Source organism: Chlamydotis macqueenii, chromosome 3, assembly GCF_036417535.1.
Source record: "Chlamydotis macqueenii isolate bChlMac1 chromosome 3, bChlMac1.mat, whole genome shotgun sequence".
Lineage (NCBI taxonomy): Eukaryota > Metazoa > Chordata > Aves > Otidiformes > Otididae > Chlamydotis > Chlamydotis macqueenii.
The window spans coordinates 2645061-2669879 of NC_141558.1; the positions used below are offsets into that span (position 1 = coordinate 2645061).

The following is a 24819-nucleotide window of genomic DNA, read 5'->3' on the forward strand; positions in this document are numbered from 1 at the left end:
GTACATTGGGATGAAAGGGAAGTACGTTGGGATGTGAAGAAAATATTATTTAGTTGGGAAACTGAGCAGTTCCTAACCCCTGGGAGCCATCTTGTCATGGAGGGAGTAAAGCCAGGCTTCCACTATTTTATTGCGCAGAAATCATCTGTGTGAGCACCAGCGATGCCACAATACTGCGCTTCCCTGTGTGCTTTGTATTCCTGGAGACTGAAAGTCTCATTCTTGATTTGGCTTTTGTGCAAACGCTTTGTATAGGTGTTCTGTCTTAGGGCCTCCTGTGTACTTGTGCAAGGATGTATACTGTAGTCTGAAGCTGCAGCTTGTGAGAGCTGTAGCTCATCTGTCTGCTTCCACAGAGCAGATTTCTCAGAGCCCAACTTCTCTCTAGAGAAAATGGTCTTTCACGTGAGGGTAGGTAGCCACAGTGGCTAGAAAAGGACTGTTTAACTAAAGTCAACCTCAAATGTACCAGCTTTTCAGTTTCCATTAAAACAGCGGATGCAGATTTGCTGATTTTGTGTCATGCATTTTAAAGGCAATAAATTAAATTAGTTTTCCTCAAGTTGAATCTAGACTGCTCGTGATGGTGGTTGGTAAGGGATTCCTCTGTATTTTACCTCAACCCATGAGTTTTTCCGTCTTGTTTTCTCCCCCTGTCCCATTGATGAGGGGAGTGAGAGAGCATCTGTCCATCAGCCAAGCTCAGAGAGTGTGAAGTTCCAGATATTAGTGAATTGTACAGGTTGGCTTCCATAAATCAGATTTCAGGTTTCAATAAAACTGTAAGAAAAAAACAGTTGGTTTTATGCAAAACATATATTCTGTTAAATTTTTACTTTTTTTTTTCCCCCCCTTCTAGATAAACATCATGTCAATGGAAACAGAATGGTAGAACCTTTCCCGGAGGGAACACAGATGGCTGTATTCGGTAAGACATCAGTTTTAAAATAAAAGCTCTGAGCTGTGTAGTGTTACTGCATGCCAAATTTCTTAATTTCAGCCTGAGTCCTTGGAGTTTCAGAATCTGGGCTTCTATTGGCATTTTCTAATCGCTACAGCCAGCTAAAGCCACTGATCATTTTGGGAAATGGCCATGCCCCAAAAAGAGTATACTAGAAGTATTTTTTTCTGAGTTATACAAACAGAAGATTGAAACCCTTATTTTGTTCCATAAGAACTCCAAAATAGTAGCTTTTAATGCATGATCATTCCTGTGAGATCATTCATTAGCTTAAACAAAATTCTGAAGACGATCCGTGATTCTCCAGACCGTAAGTCATAGAAGGAACTCAAACTGTTGGGTCTGCTGTGCTTGAAGAGCTGTTACCGCCTACACGCCCCAAACCAAACCTGCTATTTTGTTCCTTAATTTGTGAATAGTCCCATAGATTTCCTGTTGGGAGCCAACAGAGCTGGAAAGATGGCCAGTTGTGAATAAGAAGAGTTAATTTCATTGCATCTACGCTGTTCTCTGTGAAAATATTTTCATTTTCCTTGAAAATAGCATTCTTTGAGACCTTTTGTAACACTTGAAACACTTGTTTCTCTGGAGAAATTAATTACTTCTGGAAGAAAGAAACAGTGTAAAATAGATCAGAATCACCAGCTTTTTACCAAGATACGGACTTTACCCAAATTTGGGAATGGTCAGAGCTGTCATTTCAGAATGTGCTAATGTTAGTCTTTAAGGGCAAGCCTATGGAATTTACTAGGGAAGAAAAAAGTGGATTTCTATAATGATGATTATTAAAACTTATTGTTATAGAGAATAAAAAACATCATAACCCTCTTTTGAGCCATGAGACTGGATTGTCTAGAAAGGATATAATTCTCTATTAACTTCTACAGGAAGGTACAAAAGTGCCTTGGGCAATTTATTATATCCTATCAAACGTTTATCTATCTGGGATGTTGAAGTAAATATTAAATTACTACTTGATACACCTGCTATATCATCTAGGCTGATGGAGTTCTAAATTATAATAACCGCAGGTCAGATATATATTTTTGTCCCGGGCTCGTATATATATATATAAATTTTGGCAATTGCAAGAATGGAAAAAGCAGTGATTCTGAGAAGCAATGCTGTATAAATGCCCACTATGGTGTAACAAAAAGAATAAACGCAGCCTTCAGATATGACATCAGGGGTATAGTAGGCATTAGCAGGCAATTTTACACCTGCACGCAGTGTTTCCGAGACAGACACTAAAATACATTTCACAGTAGTCCTAGGGCACCCAGAACGAACCTGAACACTTGTGTCAGGCACCCATTCACCCCAGATGCCTCCTGAGGTTCCACATCAATAGAAAACACGTTCTTGATCTCCATAAAGGCAAAAGTAGTAGAAATTATCTTCCCTACATGATACAGTACACCAAATTAGATAATCTAATTGTCCCTACTGATGTAAAAGATTATGAATTTGTGTTTTACAGGAGAAAGTAGCCTAAGTCAATATGGCATTTTCTCAGTAACTGAGCTTGGCAGTGATGATCTGGTCTAATTTATAAAATGTTAAAAGATGTAGCATAAATATTTCAAAAACCTGAGCAATGGCTGTAGGTTCTTGTACAGCAACAGTTTACGTATCAATCTGGAATGAATTGTTGATCTCTGTTTTCAAACAGAGAAATATTTAGCAATCCTATGTGGAATGCAAAGGGCCAGGTTATCCATGGTCATTAATTTATTGCTCCAGAAATTATTATTTCAATAAGTCATAGTAAGCATTATCTTTTCTCCGGAGCCAATGTTTCTGTAGTACCATGGTTGAAGAGGAGAAATGGTTTGTGGGTATCACCCTTCAGTTATCGTCATGATTTCTTCCAGTTCTCTTTAGAGTTCCTCACATTCAGTGTTGCCTTTCTGCCAGTATCCCCTTGTCTGTGGATTTTGGGAACATAAAAAAATTCTTGGAGTGGTAGAATAAGAGATAGTTTGATAACTTTTTTTTGGATCTAAGGGAAAATGATTGTATGTTACCTTTTGAGTTTTAAAGTTAAGATGGATGTAGAGATTCTTCTTTGGATTTCTTGCAGCAGGCGGGGTCAGAGAGTTCTGGTAAAATCGATACTGATGCGGTCTTCACATTTTTAAATTTTTAAATTTTTAATTTTTAAATGGTTTAACATTTTTTAAAGCTCCTTCTTTATTTCCTGTGTGATGGTCAGCTCAGTTTTCCAGTGGTCGTGGTGGGTGTTGGTGTGAGTGTTTCTAGTTGTTATATTGCTGTTGATTGTACATGATTTGTAAAATTTCATGTAAAGTAATATCCTACCTGCAGAATTCCATCGGAAGAGCACAAAATCTTGTTAAACAACCTGGTTTGAATGATTCCTGAGGGACTCTGTTATATTCATATCAAGCCTGGTAACTGTAATCATTTCTAAATTGCCCTAGATTTTCCACAAGATTGTGATTGCAAACGTTGGGCTAGGCGGTGAAAACTCACGCTGCTGCCATCTGTGCTGTGAATAAATGGAAAACCTACATGTTCTTAGGTTCATTATTAGACCTGAAACATAATAGTATACAAACATGACTCTGATGATAATTGTTGTCATTTGTTGGCGTTGGCATCCCATTCTGATACGTGGTGTAGGAAAAGGGAGCTGCAGTTCGGTTTTGCTGCTTCCGAGGGGGCAACGCTTGCTGGCCTCACGTGAATGGGAATGGAAGGAAGTGGTCAAAGAAGAAAACAAGTATCTGTTGGTGGTTCTCATCTTGGTTCTCACCTTCTCCTCAGGTGGTTGCTCATTTTATCCATGCATACTCCTGTTAACAGGAAGTCCTTTTTGTTTTAGGGCTCTCTAAACTAGGAGGAAGAAACCGAGCTAGTCATTTGTGTAAGTAGACTCTCTGATTCCACCTTAGCAAGATGTTTCTTCTCCAGAAACATCCTTTATCCTTTAGCTGGGATTGCACAGGGCCAAGTCGCAAAGAGCAGTAGTTATGAAGAAGCATCCCTCTTCCTTAAAAAGACCTATAAAAGCAAAAAGATGGTAAATAACCGTATGAATTTGTAGATGCAGCCTGCTTGCAGTGAATTTTCCTACTGCTTGGGTAGTTTTAGATTCAGCACTAAAAATAACAGTATAAAATGTAATGCTGGGTTGTAAACACTACTCTTTTTACCTTCTTGCAAAATGCAGTTAGATTGCATTACATAGCTCCACCTTCTGCAAAACCTCCTTGGAGATGCTCTTGCTAATGCTGCCTTATTTATTTTACGAAATGACTTCTTGTTTTGATCAAGGTACAGGGTGAATGCGCACGGGTCGTTGTTCCTGCAGCTTTCCCATTTATCACAGAACCTCACTGTTTTCAAAAGACTATTTAAATGGTTTTGAGATTCTCCGGTTGTCTATTTAGCATCATTCAGCTGCCTAAGATACACCTATTCTTCGTTAGAATAAAGAAACGCGTCCTTCCTTCTACAATGGTGAAAAAGCTAGATTTCAAGGGTGAAGGTGACTCTTTAATGGAAATCTTTTAATGCTAACCATCCAGTGACCTCTTAATCCGGTTTCCAACTGATATTGAAGCGCTAAAAGCACAGGAGGTGCACAGGCACCGCTCATGGCCTCGCTGGAGACGCTGTAGAATGCTCTGTCACAAATCACTGTGTTCCTTGAAATAAAGACGACGCTGTATTCCCAAGTTCAGTGACTGAAACAGGTGAAACTCTAGATGTTATATTTTTATATTATGGATGGTGTGCTGGTTTTGGCTGGGGTAGGTATAATTTTCTTCATAGTAGCTAGTGTGGGGCTATTTTGGATAAATTCAATAAATGAAAATTTCTTCTAGATTTTATGGCCGTAGATATTTTCAGTTAAAAGTATTTTGCCTATGGTGACTGATTTTGACCAAAAACTTAACCAAAAGTCAAAACCTGAACATATATTAGGGGGTTGATAGTATTTTAAAAAGAAGCAACTTCAAGTCTGAAATTAACTTGTGGATAGAGGTGTGAAAAATGAGAAGAAATGCTTCAAAGCTGCAGAACGTATGCGACATTCAGTAAATTGATATTTCCATCAGTACCATTGTAATTCTTTGCATCTTTTAAACACATTTAAATGCACTGCTGTACTACACTCAGAAATACTTCTGGTCAGTGTTCCTGATTTTTAAGTGCATATTTTTCTTATCAACCCGCTGCTGTTGCAGGAGTCCGGTTTATCCCAGACCGCCTCTATATTCTCTGCGCTTTATGCGCTACCTGATTTCTCAGAGAGGAAGCGTTGTGCGTACGGTGCGTTCATAGAAGGGCTCTTATTTCCCCTCAGTAAAACCTGGCAATAGTTCAGATTTGTAATTATAACACTTTTAAAATACGGGACTAAATTTTGTTGTATTTGCTTGACATATACTGGCTAGTGGTGGATTAATTGGTTCCTTGATGTAAACAAAATGTAGACAGAAGTAGGATGTTAAATAACTGAGAAGGTCTAATTACAGACATTTCTGAGCTGGCAGACAGATCCAAGCTTGTTCACCTTCTGCTCTGCACTTATTAGAGAGCAGCGTGTCCCAGTAATTCCGCAGAGCCACATTATTGTCGTACTTTGCCTGAGTTACGATGTCCTACTGAGACTGAGATGTACCCTACGGATTCCCACCATTCCCACTGCTTCCAAAGGTTGTTTAAAAACTAAAATAGGATTACACCAAGATTGCCCAATTAGCCCCAGGCAGAACCGCGGGTTTCTCAGCCTTTGCATGTGATCTGTTCGGCTGCCTCTGCAGTGCAGCGTCACACAGACCCCGTGGGGCTTACGCTGTTGGAAAGCTGGGCTCCTCAAACAAGACCTTCTCTTCAGTCTTGATCAGGCTTGACCAGGGCAACTTTTCAACTAGAGGAACATAATTTGACTTGGAAGTGGGATGATATGTTGAAGAACGGATCACTACAGAGTTTCTTTTACTCATTCCTGAAACAGCTACTGGTGGCCATGTCAGATAAGAAAGTACGTTAGGAGGTCCTTTGGTCTGACTAAGTTTTCAGTTGCTATGTTTTTATGATGAGTTCTGTTCTTTTCACCAGGAAAAGGAAATCACTGGAAACAATGTTTGGATGCCTTTTTTTTTTTTTTTTTTTTTGTAGAAAGTAGAATCATAGAATCATAGAATCTTAAGGTTGGAAGAGACCTCCAAGATCATCAAGTCCAACCGTTAACCCAACACCACCATGCCCACTAAACCATGTCCTGAAAAAACAGAACAAAGTTTCTCTGTTGCTCAAAGAAAAGAAAGAAAACTTTAATGATGCTACATGTCAGAAGATGTTACATGTCTGTCTGAAGAGAATATAAATCTTCATGATGTTGAAACAGGTGTGTGTGCTGTGACCTGAATTGTAGGAAAAAACATCTACAGCAGTGTTACCAGATGTTACAAGGATCACATTGTGCAAGAATGAGGGCCAGAGGGAACTTCTTCCAGAAGGGATTCACGTTCCTCGTGCTAATTCTCTTTCAATATCTTGGGAAAGTGATGGAACCGTACTAATTGGCTGGGTTTGTAAAGCACCGACGTGTTAATGCTGTCCTGTGTTCGCAAGGCGGTGTAAAAATGGACACCGAACTTTCTGAAAAGAGGAAATAAACCTGTGAAGACATTGCGTAACAACAAAGGATTGCCTGAAAGGTGGCTGCTCCATCCCTAATTATGTTCCTATTCATACCTTTGCAGTATGTTTATTAAAGAAATGTGTTCTTATTTCCCATGTTCTTTTTTTATCTTCCAGATACTGACTTCTGGCCAGTGTCTTTTTGTTGCCTCTTCCAGAGAACTGAAACACATCCCAGTTCCCTGCCTCTGTTATCTGGTCCCGGTTCTTCCTTCTTGCCACCAGTGCCTAAACATCCTCTTGCCTGTACTCTTGCCTGGACTACGATGCTCTGATTTGCTGGCCAAAACTTCAGGGGTTATGGCAGCTCTAAGCAATTGCCAGGGAAGGTTCTCTGTTTAGAGACCCGGATGAGCACAAAATGCTCCAGTCTGCTTGGTCTTTGCCAAGGACATTTCCTGACATTTATAAACACTAATAAGAGACAATAAAATATCCCTAATGCAAAATGAAAGCTGTCCTTGATCAGCACAACCCTTCATAACGTTCTTTTATTTCAAAGGATCCACATCTCTTTTTGCTTCTGAAAACAAAAGTAACGTGGCCTTCAAACACAATATCTGTCCTTCTCCCTCAGGGCCGCGGTTATGTTAATTTAACTTTCTTGAGGTAATGAAGAATTTGGCTTTGTGTGGACTTCCACTTAGAGTGTGTATTGCACATTAGTGAAATTCCTGAGATTTTAAAAAGTAAATCAGATTGAAGCTTTTCAGTCAACATCGTTCGCCTTAAAACAGCCATTTAATTACATTTTGGGGGCTTCCCTGCTGAAAAGCTGAAGAGACACCGTTAATTTTCATGGGTTTTGGGATAAGGCTCAGTGATCTCCAATGGCAGGAATTGTCTCTAGCGTTTGTCATCGGCGTTTGTCCTTTGGTTCCTGTTAATAAAGCGCAGAGCATGGTGACGTAGCATAAAACGTACAGAACGGTGAGGATTTCTTCTGTTCAGCCATGCAAAATGTGATGCTAATTGTCAGTAGTTGCAACAGCAGAGAAAAAAATATATGAGGGCATTTTTGGAGGGGGAAAATAGTGTTGTTTTGATAATTTTAGACATCCTGTGGTATTCACAACGTGTTGTTAGTGCATCTTACAAATCCTAATGGATTTATGTTTACAGCACTGCTGTCACAATCCTATGTTAAAAATATTTATTTATTAGGGTCCTATATTAAAAATATGGGTTACTTATTATTGGAATGTTCAGTTTTAGATAATTTGGAGTGATTTTCCTGTTTTTTTCAGGAGTTTTTCTCACCTGAATACATAATTGGATATCTTGCTTAAAACTGAAGATACAAAAATCTTCAGCTACTTCTAAAATACTTGCTAAGAAATGCTCCTGAAGCTTGGGAGGTCAACAAGAATCTTTATATTGATCTCATTGGTGCTTTCAACTCATTGGGCTGGAATTAATCTTGATAGATTTTAGGTATGTAGGCTAAAATGCTCTTCAAGAATTTCTCCCTAGTCAGAGGAGAGACGTTTGGAGGTCGGTTCATAACAGCTGTCTCAGAAAGCAGTAAATCACCTTCTGTAGGTGCCTTGTTCTGTCAAACGCTGTCTCAACACCTAGCTTAGATCAGGGGGAATTGGTTTATTTGCATAAATGTATTGCAAGTGTTTTAAGCCATTTAGAATCATAGAATCACAGAATGGTTTGGGTTGGAAGGGACTTTCAAAGCCCATCCAGTCCAACCCCCTTGCAAGGAGCAGGGACATCTCCAACCACATCAGGTTGCTCAGAGCCCCGGCCAGCCTGGCATTGAACATTTTTAGGGATGGGGCATTTGAGGTGTCCTGAGGCATTTGAGATGTCCAGAGGGGGCTGGCAGGGATGGTCATCTCGCAGGAGATCCATGCTCTTCTGATCTAGGAGATGAAAGCTAGATAGATTTATCTAGGATATCCCAAATGATATGAGATACCTTTGTTTAGGGATTCAATGTACATCCTTGGAAAGAGAGGAGAGTGAAAACTCCACCATTTCAGAGGACCAGGCAGCATTTTGTTCCAGATTATTTTTCTAGAATACCACCTGGCTGTGCTCTCTGTGCAAGACACATTTTGAATGAAGGAAAAAATACCCTTCAACGTCCACAAGAAATAAATAATGCGATCAGTTTTTCAAATAAGATATGAACAGATGACAAAAAAATTCTGATTTGAGCTGAACTGTAAGTAATTTTGCAACAGCCGTAGTTATTTGTTTGTGAGCCAGGGAAAACAGCATGCAATATGTCAGGCTTTGAGACAAAATTTATTGGTGTGTCATTGGCTTAGATCCAACATTATGCTCCTAAATAATGTAATCCTAGTGTGACACATTTCTGCTTGAACCTTGACTGAAAATTATTGAGAGTCATGTTATGAATTATGTAGTAGCAGTCACGCATCAAGTCAAAAGGATATAACTTGAGCGAGACGCTGAAATGTGTTTGCAGTGAGGTACACCATCTAAGGACACACAGAAAGGGCAGGGTGTCTTTCCAAAGATACAACGTGGAGCCTCGCTGCAGACTCAGGCTGATGGTCGTCCAGTTTTCATCGACTCGTTCTGCTGGGAATGAAAGTCTGATGTGGTTAAATGTTGTTGTCATCTGCATCACTCTCTTCTACGCTCTTAGCACCAATTTTGTCTCTTAATTTATACTACCCCAATATGACCCAAGGCTCTGGACTAACCTTGACAATAATATATGGTCCAACTGCACAGCAGGATGAGAGTAACTCGGTGTTGTTCCGAGGAATGTACCTGACACGCTGTCCTGGTTCCATCGGGAGTTAACATTCACCTGAGCTGGGAGGGGAACTGGAGCTGGGAGGGGAACTGGAGCTGGTGGTCCCTATGGCTGGGGTGCCCAGCTGGGATAGGTTACTAATTAGCCAGCAGCTGGGATAGTTTACCCAAATTAGCCCAAGGGCTGTGCCATCCCTTGGGACACCCTGTTCAGTGTATCAGTGAGGAGTGTGCTGAGGGGAGCTTCCTGCTACGTGGGAGGAAGCTGGGCATTGGGATTTGCTGTGAGGTATTGTACTATATTTATTTTCCATTTCTATTTTGTTTTCTTCTGGTATTTCTCTTAAATTTATTTTTTGTTTCATCTCAACCTATGAGTTTTGCTGCCTTTTCTTTACCAATTCTCCTCTCCGTCCTGCTGGAGGGGGGGGGGGGGGGAGGGGGGGGGAGGGAGTGAGTGAGAGACTGCAAAGCTTGGTCCTGAGCGGGGCTAAGCTATGACACAAGCCAGGAGAGGAGAAAGGTAGGCGTTTGAGCATCAAAATGGTTATAATCATCAAGTGTGATGGTGCTTGTCCCTGTGGCAGATAAAGTTGTTGTCAGTTGCTTTGCTTTCTGGAGACCACTAAACCTGGGATCGTTTTACTGTGCTGCTACATTGAGGATCTTTGTATGTTTCTGAGGTGTAGAAGGACTTTTGGTAGCTAGCATGGTCCCTCTTGAAATCGTTGTGTAGTGTGCTGCTTGGCCACTGCAGAAATTCACATTCACACTTGAGTTTTTTGGTCTGTTTTTATCTATCTATTTATTTATTTATTTATTTGATCCTTCCTACATGCATGCAACTTTGTCCTGAGTCTGTCTTCTAGAGAGAACCAATTGGTTTCCTTTGAGATGGAACCCACACATGGTTCTGGGAATAGTTGGTCCTGGGTGCCACTCCTCCTTCTGATCATGCTGTGAAGCAGAGTGGTTTCACTCCCTCTGCTCTATATGAACTCCCAGTATTCTCCTGGCAGGCTTTGCATCCTCAAATGTCCTCTTGTGCTCTCATGACATGCCCCCAGTGCGTGCAGCCCCCGCCTTTGGTCTTAGGCTATAGAAGCACTGCTCTTAATAGGCTGGAACAGATTTGAAAAAATTGAGAAAAATGTATGTGCACGCTTACGCATGACATTAATTATGCCTTAGTCCCATAGGTGAAATGTGTTTTACACAGCAAATGGAAGAAGGAGGTTGTTGACCATGTTTCCCATCTCAGAGCTTTAGCTTTTCTTAAATTTCCTGGATCTCATGCTATGGGCTATCCCGAAAGCAGGGAACTGCAGTGTTGCATGAATAGATGAATCTAGGCCGTCGACCACCTGTGGTCCAGCCATATTCAGCCAGCTGAAGCTGATGATACTGTGAGAATTCAGCATCTGTGAAGAAGCCGTGAACACTCCTGACTTACTTGTTTCAGTAGTGTACCTTCAGACAAAGAAGACTGCATATAACCAGAGACTTTTAATGTGGATTTCCTTTTGCTGGTCCATATCTTCAGTATCTTTTCTTTTTTCTTTCATTAACAGACTTTTGAATAGCTCACCCAAAGTTACATTTTTATTAGATGCTTTTATACTTGAATTTTTAAAGTCTTTTGTTAAAATATTGCCACTTACCTCATTCTAAAACTCATCTTCGTCCCTTCCAGTTGTTTGTTCCAGACTACAATTATTTATGCTTTACGATGCTGTAGACCAAACCCAAGGGTAAAGCAAAGATGTTTGTCGCCTTGAGGCAGTTCTGTTGCTTTAGCAGACTTATTGACTCTGTAGAAATATTTTCCCCAGAATTCAAGGTACTGTGTGTATCCAAAATGTTTTGGAGCATGTGCTGGAGCTTACAGAAGTGCTGTGTTGTTTGGAACCTGAGGCTATAAGAATTTCTCAGATCTCAACCGGTTGTGTTCTCCCTGGCTGCGGCCTGCTGAGAGTCTCAGACACGTTGCTGATGACTCCATCAGTCATATTTTGCCCCCAAACTCCCTTCTTATACACAGTTTCCTGAAATAATATATGGATTTTAACTGATGTCTAAGCATGCAATTCCTTTCCCTGTCAATGCCTGTTGTTGGAAAATGGTGTAGGAATGGAAAAGAGAACAAACCAGAAATCATCATCATACTGGTGTATAAACACACCATTGTTCTGTGTGGTGAATTCCCTCTCTACTCTGCTCTGGTGAGGCCCCGCTGCAGCGCTGCGTCCAGCTCTGGAGCCCCCGGCATCAGAAGGACGTGGAGCTGTTGGAGAGGGTCCAGAGGAGGCCCCGCAGATGCTGAGAGGGCTGGAGCAGCTCTGCTGCGAGGCCAGGCTGAGAGAGCTGGGGCTGTTCAGCCTGGAGAAGAGGAGGCTCCGGGGAGAGCTGAGAGCGGCTCCCAGTGCCCAAAGGGGGCTGCAGGAAAGGTGGGGAGAGACTCTTCAGCAGGGCCTGCTGGGACAGGACGAGGGGTCATGGTTTTAAAATAGAGGGAAGTAGATTTAGATTGGATATTAGGGAAAATTTTTTTAGAATGAGGGCGGTAGAACCCTGTCCCAGAGAGGTGGTGGATGCCCCATCCCTGGAAACATTCCAGGCCAGGTTGGATGGAGCTCTGAGCAACCTGATGTGGTTGGAGATGTCTCTGCTCCTGGCAGGGGGGTTGGACTGGATGGGCTTTGAAGGTCCCTTCCAACCCAAACCATTCTGTGATTCTACTGTATGCCTTTGTGCACCACTTAGGTCAACAGAGATCTAGCAGAACTGAAAAAGGTTCACTGGGGTAAAAAGGGTGATCAGAAGTATGGAGCATCTTCTGTACAAGGAACAACTGGGTACACTAGGTTTATTTCATGTAAAAAAGAGAACCTAGTGGGATATAAGCATCTACAGAATGGTGACGGGCATGGGGAACGTAAAAGGGGATTGATTTGCAGAATATCTCCCCTTATAAGAAGTAGGGGCCTGAAGAAACGATGCAAGTAGGAGCCAGTTTCAAAATAAATCGGAAGAGCTGGAATAAAATAAAAGGCTCAGGTTGAAATGGAGCCGTGAGAAATAGCTGGAAGAGAGATCCTCTGAGAGTTATTCAAACCACAGCAGGCTCAGGAAATCCTGCAAGAGTCAGAGACTAGGACCATGGTACTTGCAAGTATTGTGTGTATTTGTCCTCTTCTTATTCTTCCTTGAGTGCTTGCTGCTGGTTGGAGATGTCCCTGCTCCTTGCAGGGGGGTTGGACTGGATGGCCTTGAACACTCCCTTCCCACCCTAACGATTCTATGATCTTCAACCAGATCAGGTTGCTCAGAGCCTGGCCAACCTGGCCTGGAATGTTTCCAGGGATGGGGCATCCACCACCTCTCTGGGCAACCTGGGACAGTGTTCTGCCACCCTCAGTGTACGCAAGGGCGTGCTACTACAGCCTTTAAACCAGCCAAAGGCTGTGTGCCTTGAGATGCCTTCTAGCTCAACATTCTGCCACCCATGGCCAGAGGCACGGGACATTTAGATGATGTCTAGGAACCACAGGGCTGGAGAGGGAGCAGATCATGGACTCTGCTGTGCGTGATGTCAATTCCATTGCCGAGGCATCGGTGTGGTGCAAACGCTCTACGTCAGCGTTTATTACAGTGACTTTATCTTCAGCAGTGGCATACCGTGGTTTTTGGGAGCGAGTGCGCGTGAAGTACTCATAAATGGTACATGACTATCCACGTATCTATTTGGCCTCTGTCTGGTCCTCTGGATAGAAATTAGTTTTTCTATAACAGTCTTTTCTGGTATTTTCCTGAGGAATTATTTTTTTGGGGAGCGGATAGGAAAGAGTTATTCTCTTTTACGAGGGAGAACGCACCATAAGTTTATTGGCTACTGACAGATGAGGAAATAACTGTTGGAAATTCTTTATTTCCATTAAGGACAGCTGTGGTTCAAAACAGATTAATTTTAATGATCTTTGAGGTACATTTAGAAGGCATTTATTAGTTTGGGCTTTTGTTGGAAAAGGGTTAAGGGTAAGTTTCTGTGGAGCTGAGGAAAAAAGGACTAAAGGGCTGCTTGTTGGATTGGCTTGTTATTTGAATGTAATTATTTTTTTTGCTCCTGGCAATTATAGATTGTAAGTCTAAATAATTGTCAGGGTGCCTCCAGCTTTCTGCTGTTGTCCAAAATCTAAGGGTATAAATAAAATAAGTAATATGAGATTATTTTTTCTGAATGTGTCTATGGCAGTTAATTTAACTTAGCAATAGTTATCAAAAAAAGGAAAGAAAAGGCAAGATTTCTATTCTTTGCAGTAAACAAACTTTGTAAACAAGTTATTATTTGCTGCAGCATAGCCCTAAAACTGAAATGTTTGTGGTGCTTTGCTTTTATAATAGGAGAATAGATTTTGTTTTGCTTCTGGATATTCCAAGCTCCCCGAGGTTGCTGAGAGATTACAGAGGTTTTCATGAGACAAGGGCAAGGCTTTGCTGTTATTGCAGAGAGGAATTTATACGAAAGATACAGTTTCAGGAGAATCAAATGGGTTAGGCAGCCCCGATGACATCTCTTATTTTCTGTGTTCATCAAGTTCTACTTGAGTAGCAGAGCGCTGAAGCGTGGCAAATGACCGCGGATGATCTCAAATGAATCTCTGCGAAGTGTTGGAACGCTTAGAGCAAAGGAGGATCACAAAATGATTTGAAAACCTCGAATCAATGACTGAGCTAAAAATGTGATGCTTTGCAATGAAACAAATAATCAGGTTGATGATGGGACCATGTAGCTTCATCTCAGTCTCTTTCCCGTGTTATTGTACCAGAGGTTCTTTTTATCCCTAACAGACTTTTGAAAGGTAATATCTTAAACTACTCCCTTCTTCAAAGGAGACAGAAAAGCATCTAGACTGGATTTATCCGTGCACAAGCTGGCATAATTTATTCTTTATTGATTCTATCCTTGGACTTTCTCCTGTGTTAATTCAGATAAAGATTTGGTTCCGTTTTTGGACACTTCAGAGGTGTGCAAAGACCTGATGCTTTTATTAATACTCATCACGTTTGCATTGATACAATAGTTTATTTTGTAAGAGAAGTGAAAAAGAGTAAATAGTGAAAGGGTCAAAATTTTGACCATGAGTGGTGACATTTTTTTCTGTGGGACACTTGGGACACTTCAGCCATCATCATTGGGTCCAAGAAAAATCGAGTCCTACAGGACTTCTTAAGACTGCTCTTTAATTGATTAGACATGCAACTTTAATAAAAACATTTTGCACTTAAGGACTGATTGTTCTTACTTTGTGAGTAGCACTTCTTTTCTACAGGTCTTATCCATTTTTAGTGCCATGTTGCTTTGTATGTGATTCAGTTCTTCATGGGAAACTATGCCCAACTGTTCTGAGCTGTGAGCATTCACTCAGTTGTGTTCCCAAATTCCATAAAACATAAAAGAAAACCTGTGTTTATTGGTTTCCAATTCCTGAATTGTACAATTTGTGACAGTTCTCTTTCATGTTTGTGGAATGTACCGATGTGAATGGCCTTGTAAATAGAAAACAAAACTTGGGGAAATTGCTGTTTTGTTCTGCGTTTGTACCCAGAACTCAGCATAATGGGATTCAAATCTGTGATGAAGGCTTTTATGTGCTGTGGTTTTGAAAATAGCAATACCACTACTGATAGAAACAAGCCTCAGAGAGAAAATCTTTTACAGTCTGCATTCAGGCTTGAATTCTGGAAGCGTTCTTCTCATCTCATTTTTCCCAGTTCTACACCTGTCTAAATATAATGGATTCAATTACTCATACAGTGCCAAGTAAACAGAATAAGTTCAATTTCATGAATGAGACTTGATCAAAATACATTTTTATAAGATGGAAGTCTTCAATAGTGAGACATTGAACTATTTTTCAGGTGAATCCTCTATTTATTGTTGAACGCTTCTGATTTCTCTTCTCCCATGCCTAATCTTGACTGGTTCTGTCCTCAGCCTAGCAAATATCAAGATCACCGGTTGGTAGATCTGTCTCAATCCATTAAAGCAATCCTAATGTTTCAATGCATTTTCTGTAATTTTGCAAGTGGTTCTTTGTTTTTGCCTTATTTTCTGCATCACTGTATTACAGCAATATTCTACTGCCGGAGGATGAATAAGATGAAAATTGCTGCGTTTTATCCAGGCAAAGTTTTACTGAAGAATGCAAATCAACCAAAACATGGGAAGGAAAAAGTTAGAAAATACGTGTTTCTATCAATCACCCAACAGTCATAGCATGTGAGATATCTTAAACAACGACCTGTTAGTTGTGATCCTTCAGTGCTTTTCCAAAAAGGATTGTTTGCTTTGCTTTGGGACCACTCATACCTCAGTTGAGGAGTACTTGAAGTAATAATTCCTAAACTATGGTTCATGTGAATCTTAATTATTGTGTGCAACTTGCTTTGATGTTTTGGGAGGAAAGGAGCTAAATGCATGTGAGTTATCTCAGTATTTGCTTTCTAGAGGGGGCAGGAAACACGGTTCATCAGATCCAGATGTCTGCTGCCAGGTTTCCTGCTACGGCGTGTTCCCACAGCTCCTTTCAGGAGCTGGAAGTAAAGCCCATGAGATATATGTAAATATTTGTGCTGATGAACCTTGCCAACTCCCTTTAACCTTTCTCTCCTAATTAAGAAAACGCAGAACAAATATATGCAGAACAGTGATGAGGAATAAAGCCTGTACCCCAAGACTGCAGAAGAAGGCAATGTCGCAGAAGAGGTTGGCTTTCCTCACTCTTGAAAGATCGCTTTCTTTTCCTATTCACTTTTAGGAGCAAATCACTGTGCTAGTTCCGGTTTTTTAGCCCCAAAATGAACTTCTGAAGGGTTCAGGTGCAGCTCACAGGTGGAGGTCATGCTGCACAGTCATCTTCCCAGCTCTGCCAAGCGTAGGTACGCATCACGGGTACAAGGACGTTCTGGTGCACCTCTCAAAGATCAGAAAGTTTGGCTTTTGCTGCTTGTAATTATTCTCTTTCAATGTGTGATGACAACCTTTCAGATCAGCACAAATGATTTTTTTGAGCAGGCCATGTCTTCCAGTTTCTGGGAATTAGAGACAAGAAGTTTTCCAACAGAGGATTTTGATGATAGAATTTTCTTCTTATGTGGGCTCGCCAGGGAACATTTTGTTGACCTTCAGGATAAAATTGGTTTAAATATTTCTGCTTGTTGGGTGGGGAAGGAATACTGAGACAGTGAATAAGGCCATTTTTGGAAGGATTTTGATACACTACTGACTTGTGTATGTCCCTGCTCTCTGCTGGTTAAGATCAAAACTGCATTTAAATCGGAATATCTGAAATCTCTCATACTAAAACTGTGAAGTTTAGAGCAACTGTGGTTTGTGCCTTCTTAACATTCTCGATACTGGCTTCAGATTTATTTAAATCCTGTTGACTCTGTATTATGTATAACTCGTAACATGCTTTTATGATGGATTGAGTAAACACATTTTAAGAATCTTTTTCTGTCTCTTTGTTGCTTATCCCAGTTTGAGCGCTGTTGTGTTTCAGGGTTTTTCAAAAGTCATACCTATACTTATGACATGTTATGCACATTTCTTTTTGTGCTGAAAACATGGCAGTTTTTCTCTTGACAGTAAAATATTCCTTTTTCTATTATGATAGTCGGCTTTTCCTTTTTACAATAATTCTAATCTGTTGTGCGGATTTTATACAAACATACATCCATCCACAAACACGTGCCCACACGCACTTCGGATGTCAGCAGCTACCGTACAGGCGTAAATAAATGAATTGCCTGGGCTTTTGTTAATTTGAATGAACATGAGGCTTCTGCTTCTCCTATGGAAAACGAAGCAAACCCAACAGTTTCTCTGGGAATTCATGCAGTGTGAACAGAACGCGTCTTGGCAAAACGGTGAGCCAAGAAATTCCTCTTTAGTTGCTCTGTTAAGCAAACTGCATTTTAAATTTCTTGCCGAGGGCTTTGTTTGACTTGCCCCAGGCAAGCTGTTCAACATATTTATCAACCCTGTTGTAGCATTAGAGCCAACGCTTATCTAGGAAGATCATCCGCTTAATGCCATCTGTCATCAGGAGTTTTATTTCTTTCAGCTGAGCTTCTCCTCCATTTCAGATTTTTTTTTATATTCCTCTCAACCGTTTCTTAGTTGATTATTTTCCAGTGGTCTCAAATATTCTGTGATTGCTCAAATATTCTGTGGTTGCTGAGTGTTAAACTCCTAAAGACATCAATAATACAAATTTACTTTAAAGCTTGATTGATAACGTTAATCCTATATGCATCCAGATGGCTCACTGAAGCGCCCTACATATTAGTGTTATGTAAAAGATGATATTGCATTTCAGTCTGAATCTGGAATTCTTTCCAGATTCTCAACAAGAAATTGAAAAATCTTTAGAACAAAGACTCTTCAGTAATTCATGCTGTACTTTTTGATCATTTTAGATTTTCAGGCCCTTATTAACTGTTGCGGAAGTGCACAAGCAGTATGAAAATGTTCAACAAAGCTGCATTCACTGATTTTATGTGTGACTGTGAGATCTGGTTCTACTTTTGGATTTGTGCCCACAATCACAGTGAAGCCAAAGGGGCTGGCATATTTCCCTGTAGAGAACAGAATTCAACCTTCTGGCAGTCTGATGCTATGGAGTTACATAAAGTCAAGAAACGTTCTTGTAACCAGGCGTACACAACCGCTCTGCATGGATTTGGTGCAGGCTGGATGTTCTCCTGGTTTGCCAGGACATCTTGATCTCCTCATTGTCCAAACTGGGAGATCTGCTGGGTCCCATCACAGCTTCCTCGTTGCCTACTTGCCCATCTTCTCTCTGTGGAAGGAAACACAATGGTGCCTACCAAGGTCTCATCCAGATCTTTCATGGCAAAGCCAGGGTACCCACTTCAACCTGTGAAGTACTAAAAATTAATGGTCTCCACAGTTTTGGAGCACACAGCATAAATAAATATCTTTTTGGCTCAGTACTTAGAAATATCAGTATTTGGACTGACTTCAATCAATCAGCTGTACCAACTACTGTACACAATTTTTAAAGAGAAAAGTGCCAATCAGACTCAGTATTTGGCAGAAATGTATTACATGAGCATTATTATATAGATATATAACATGCTGAGGTTCCATTTATTCCTTCCAATTGGGGGAAGAAAAAAAAATCATTTCAGTTCAAAGCAGCTGAGCATTTCCTTCTCCAGATTTTATAGAGGTAACTAAATCAATCGTATTCACAATTTGGGCCAAGTCCTATACTGGCCAAGAGAAGCGGGGATGCTGGCAGCTGTGTCTTCGGCTCCTGGAGAGATGCTGGCTAGAGCAAGATGCATGGAGGTAGGCCGGTGGGATGTGCTCTTGGCTGTCCTTTACTGCTTCAATGTATAGGAGCAGCCTGTGCCCCCAGCTACTTTTGGCTGGGTACCGTAGCACTGGAGCAGCTGGCAGAATCGTCGCTTCCAGGGTTTCGGAACATAAGCTGGCACAAGAGTCCGTTTCCTCTTTCTAGTGCGCTCCTGAGCTTTGGATAGATCCTGTCCGGCTCCTTGCTCTGATCTGGGGTTAGGGAAGAGCTTTCCAAGGCACCTCGCTCTTTGTTCTCGCAGTGAACCGGCACATTTTATTTTTCTGAGTGTATATTTAAAACTGACATTTCCCCCTACTTAGTGAAATCATACATTTTAAAATCCCGTTAACAGAAGGAGGAGCGGGATCCATCTATCCTTTGCAGTTCATCTTCTGCAGTGAAGCATCGCTATCAACCTGGCATTGAAACAGCTTCTTAATCTACTGCATGGAAAAGTGCCTTGAAGTGTAGGGATTGTGGGCGGTGGGCCAGAAAAGACTTGGCATGGCAATGAAATAATGCATTCGTTCTTCAGAATGTGACAAAGAGTCTTCTGGATGGCTTTTTGGGCTGCTAGGAGGGCAGGGGAGAGAGGATGCTTGGCAATAAAGCTGGCAGGAGTGAAAGGTCGTTGGGTAGTCAGGTTGTGTGTGTGCCTCATCCTCAGAGGAGAAGGACATACCACAAAGGTAAAGGACAAAAGCATTAAAAAAAGAAAATGCTCCACAAATGAAAATACCGTGTATGTGTTTTTACACTGAGGGTGGTGGAGCACTGCCCCAGGTTGCCCGGAGAGGTGGTGGATGCTTCATCCCTGGAAACATTCCAGGCCTAGTTGGCCGGGGCTGTGAGCAGCCTGCTCTGGTTGGAGATGTCCCTGCTCCTTGCAGGGGGGTTGGACTGGATGGCCTTTGCGGGTCCCTCCCAACCCAAACCATTCTATGATTCTGTGTTTAAAAGAAAATGTGAAAATTAGCCAGCATATAAAACAAGACACCTGCTGTGAGGGTCTTTAAATGGAAGACTGAGAGTCCCTGAAGCATCAGCCCTCTTTAGCAAGTACAGAGCTCAGAACTTAATAGACTTTAATTAGCGCAGAATGGGCACACCTTGCGAGGTTCTTGTTTACCCTTCTGATGAAAATGTTACATAATAGAATCAGAAATAGGAATTTGCACCAGGGAACCTGCATGGAAACAGAGTCTTATTCACAGACGTGATAGGAACAGGCGTTGGAGAAGGGGATCGGAACGGAGTCGAGTAATCATTACCTGTGCGGGATCATGCAGTTTCTTGTAGGAGTGGAGAACGTGTCTTGAATGTTGCATAATTTTCAAACAGGTTTTCCAATCTGTTTTTTGGTTCTGTGCGATGGCGGTTGCATGCGGTACACCAAATAAAGAATCTAACAATATTGCAAGCTACAGATGTTATTATGCAGAGAGATGACTTTGTAATTAATAATTTTGCTGAGGATTCGTCGAACTTATGCTGCAGCATAGACTTCTACAACGGAGCTGGTCACGCTAGGCTCTTTTTCTAGTTGTGGAAGAGAAACAGGCAATGTTCAGACACAAATCACTGCATTTTGGGGGATTTGATTCAACTGCAGATCCAAAGACTTTCAAGTTTTTGTGTATGGCCTTGTTTCCTTTGCCTCAAAATACACAAACTGTTATGTTTGAGGTGTTCAGGAACATTTTGCCTGGCCTCGGGATGCCTCTCAAGAAGGACGTGTGTCCCTCCTGATCCTGTGTCGTTTGTGTCAGCCTCGTGTAGATAGATGTCTTGGATCCCCTAAGGCATCTCAAATGACCCCGAATGTCTCCGTTTAGGCAAATAAATTAATCCCTGAATGTATGAGCTCCTCTTGAGGTCAATGGAGACCTAGTCAATATGGTTAACACGATCTTCAAAGCTGTTCATCTCTCTAGAAGGGAAACACCTGGGGTTCAATTCTGCTCTGGGAATATTTCAAAATTATTACAGATTATCGTTAACAATGGGATGCTTACTTCTTATCAGAGCAGCACTTTCCTTTCATAATTTTAGAGAAATACTTTAGCTTATGCTATTTTTTACAAATATGCAAACGCTCTGCGTTGCCTATGGAAACGCACGTTCCTCGGCTACGCGTAAGGCTGCGTACAACAAGGGTAGTTCAGAGGTGTGTATGTGTGAGGATATGTAAAGAGAAGAGTTTGAGAAAATTAACGTGGATGCTAGAAAGGAATAAGGATATTAGCATTTATTCCCAAATTGTGTGATTAATATTATTTATAGGGATGAACGAACCTTTAAAAATTGCCATTTGAATCTGTTTGGTTTTGAAGTTCAAAAGCAAAAAAAAAAAAATCTTTAAATGCCTTTTGAAATTCCAATTAAGAGTCAGTCAAAACCTATCACTAAAAGAATAGTTTTTGTTTTACAAATTAGCAGTTGAAAAGTGACAAATATCTTCAATGCTTGAACACTCTTCTGCAATACCCATTATGCTCAGACAATAATTTTTCTGGGAACATGAGTATGTTCCCAGTATTTCCTTTTTTTTTTTTCCCCCTTTCTCTTAGGAATGCCTCTGGAAGCTCTCTTATCTAACTCACTTCACCAGGACTGGGGATTATGCAAATTATTTCATGAATAGTTTAAAATCACATTAATGTTTTCTAGTCTCAAATTATAATATGGGTGGCTTATTTTGCTTTTACGTTTCTTTTCCTGCTGTTTTTTAGAGTTATTTCCTCTCTGTTTTATTTAATTATGTAATTTAATTATTTATTTCTTCAGTTTTCTTAGTAGAGAAGTAATAAATAGGGGAAGTAAGAGCAGATGAAGTCCTGAACTGAGATTATTTCCCTATTTTAGTCATCGTTGTTCGTGTTAAGCACGGTTTAAGGCAACCAGTGCTGTGAAGAACGTGCGTTCCGTGAGCTGATGGCTCTTAACTCCGGAATATTATGTGGGATATTATTGTTAATATTTCTCTCCTTGTGACAATTTCTCTGTAGAACGTGGCACCGCTTTAGCAGAATAACAAACATCAACGGCTGAATGTATTAATATGGAGAGCAATTTAGTGTTGTATTGTTGTAAATTATGTCTCTTTACTCGCAGATTGGTTTATTATGACAAAGATTTCAGTTTTATCTGTTCCCCTGGATGTGAGGATTTACTGTTTGTGCGAGGTGCCAGCGTACTTGAGAAATGATGAGAATAGTTCACCGAGAAAATAAAATATCTGTGTCTCAGAGGAAGAAGGGCAGAATGAATTCAGACAAACTGGAAGAAAAGGTGAAGGAAACCGTGATGAGGGTGTAGGTCACTAGGTCAAATCAACAGGTCAGAGAGGGCTGTCAGTGAGAGAATCCTAAATAATAGTTATTGATCAAGGACGGGTGACCACTGCCCTGATGATCAGTGATTTTACACGGTGCGGTTAGGGATTTATTGAACATCACAGTTTTTGAAATAAATATGAAAAGAGTGAGCATTTCTACTTTCTATTTGAAGTTGGGCCTACGTGTGAACGCAAACCTTAATTTTGGTTGCGTCCTTAATTTTGAGTTACTCATTTGCACTCAGGTGTGGACCTAGGAATATTTTGTGGGGAAAATTTTGGGTCTATACTATTCCATGACATAGATGAAATAGCTCATTCACCACGTCTCCGCATGCTTGTCCAACTGGTGTTAGTTTAATAAATTGGCTAGAGAGTCCTTCCGCGAGGGTCTCGGCGTCACCTGCTGCAAAAGCTACTGGGTTTTAGGCAGATTTTAGGATGAGATTTCAGTGGATCCTGCCTCCTTCCTTTTTTGGAGTTACATATCTAAATAGAAAATTTTCTTTTGTTGACACAGTAAATTATGATTATGAGAAGGAACAAAGTCTGTTAGAGCGGATTGGATGGCTATGGAAAAGCTGTGTTCCTAACTTTTCACTGTCTTGCAAGGAAATGGAAATACTTTTTTGGAACTTGTGATAGACTCGATATACAATAGGCCTTTCACATAATTAAACAATTGTCCCTGTCATGATTTTTTAAAATCATTTTTTCTCTTCTCTGTTGACTTTAGCAAAATCAGACGCACTTTTTGAGTAGATTCTCCATTACATATCAATTCTGTAATGCCTCCAAAATGTCCTCATGGATAAAGCAGTATGGAGACGTAGTCAAGATTTAGCTGCGTCTCTAAGGCTGGGGATGAGGAGTGAAGAACTGCAGACAGGACTGATGAAGCTCAAGGGTTTTATTTTAATATAAAATTGCCCTCCTACCCCAAGCTGTGTCTGCTTGTGCTTGCTCCTGAACTTTGCTACCATACGGGTGTTCAGTGTGAAAAAAAGGCAGGAATTTGTGTACTCTCCCTGCTGAAGTATTGTTAATAAGTATTGCCTACGTGCTTCATGTCACTCAGATGTGCTGCGACAGGAATTTTGTCAGGATGCGTGTGGTATTTTTACGAGGACCTTGCAAGACATTCCTGTGTTCACGTGCAGTTTTACATGTTATAATTTGATATGCATTTAATACTACACATGCAGTTTTAACATGTTTACATCCAAGGCCAGGTTGGCCGGGGCTCTGAGCAACCTGATGTGGTTGGAGATGTCCCTGCTCCTGGCAGGGGGGTTGGACTGGATGGGCTTTGAAGGTCCCTTCCCACCCAAACCCTTCTGTGATTCTATTTCCTTCAATTGACTGGACCTTGGGACATAATTACGGGAGAACTTCTCAAACTTAATTGAGATAAAGTAGTGACATCAGGTACAGATAGGTGATGTGCGAGTGCCTGAAAAATTTCTCAAATAAGAATTCTTGATTGTTCTTTCTGCAGTCCTGGGAGGGAATTTCAAGACTGGTCCAACAGCACTTTGCCACCAACCTAATTTAGCTGAGGAACCCAAGTCTAATAGCCATAGCTGTCTCTGTAGTCAAGGGCGAGTGACTGTGGTTTGATCAGCAATTTGTATCTTCTGTGGGCTGGATTGTCCTCAGGAGATGCCTGCCTCTTTCCGTGGTCTCCAGGAGCAGGCGAGGCTCCTAATTTATGCGACTTGCTTGAGCACCTGAATTAGGAGGAGGAATCTGGGTCATTACTTCTGTAATTTTTGCTACATTACAACATTAATTTGAAGTTAATCTCCAAAGTTTCAAGGAAAGAATATGCCTCTGTGAGCCATCATAGCTGATAGATGGGATTGCTTTGTTCTTCTGCTTGTGCTTTCAGGGAACGTTACTGTAATTTTTTAACCCATCGTAACTGCAGTGTTATCAATAGAAAACCCATTATGGATCATTGATTTCTAAGTGTATTTGATATTTAGGTTATTTTTTTGCCGCCTTTTATTTTGGATGTTTTAGTAAGGGCATAAGAACAGGAAGTATTTTATTACTGAAAGATAAAATACATCGCCTGTAATTAGGGATAAGCTGAACAATACTAGAGCGTGCGTGACGTGTTTCAGCTTTAGAGAGCCCTCCAAATTGTAGTGAACACCTCTTAACGATTTAAGCCATCAAAGAATTGTGAATGTTAGTCTTGTTTGTTCCTTCCTTCTGGCTTTCATACAAGGTGCTCAATTCCTGTTACCAGGAGAGTTTTGCTAATTTGCACCCATTGAGAGTCTGATGTCCTTTGGTAATCAGCCACATGGGTGAATGACTACCCAAACTTTGTCTGAACATCAAATATCTCCATGCATAAATTGTTAAAAGAAAGCATTTTTCCTCCCGTATAGCATATAATTTAATCCGTTTTTCCTGCCACCTTTAAAGACTGCGTATGCCTGAAAGCAGAAAATTAAATAACTGTTTGCCATTAATACAAATTATTGTATTTAGACAGCTTGCTAACCACCTAAAGTAAAAATGATGCTGTACAAATAGCACAACTGCCTTTTAAGTAACTTTTTTAGGTACGTGAAAATTCTCCTTGTTTGGGCCTCTGAACTCTCATAGAATTTGTCCTGTGTGATAAGTTTATATTTGGAAGCGTAAACAAAGCTTTATGTGAGTTGTGGTGCGATGCAGGATTGATTTCTCAGTAC

The 24819-nt window shown here is 40.8% G+C and overlaps 1 protein-coding gene across 3 annotated transcripts in view; it reads left to right on the forward strand.

Annotated features, from left to right (window-relative positions):
* The window catches only part of MSRA (methionine sulfoxide reductase A), a 290212-nt gene that overhangs the window by 108898 nt on the left and 156495 nt on the right, over nucleotides 1-24819 (forward strand). For all 3 annotated transcript variants that reach the window (XM_086745840.1, XM_086745841.1, XM_086745842.1), the window contains exon 2: nucleotides 860-928. In XM_086745840.1, the coding sequence (XP_086601966.1) occupies nucleotides 860-928 (69 nt within the window). The remainder of the gene's footprint in view (nucleotides 1-859; nucleotides 929-24819) is intronic.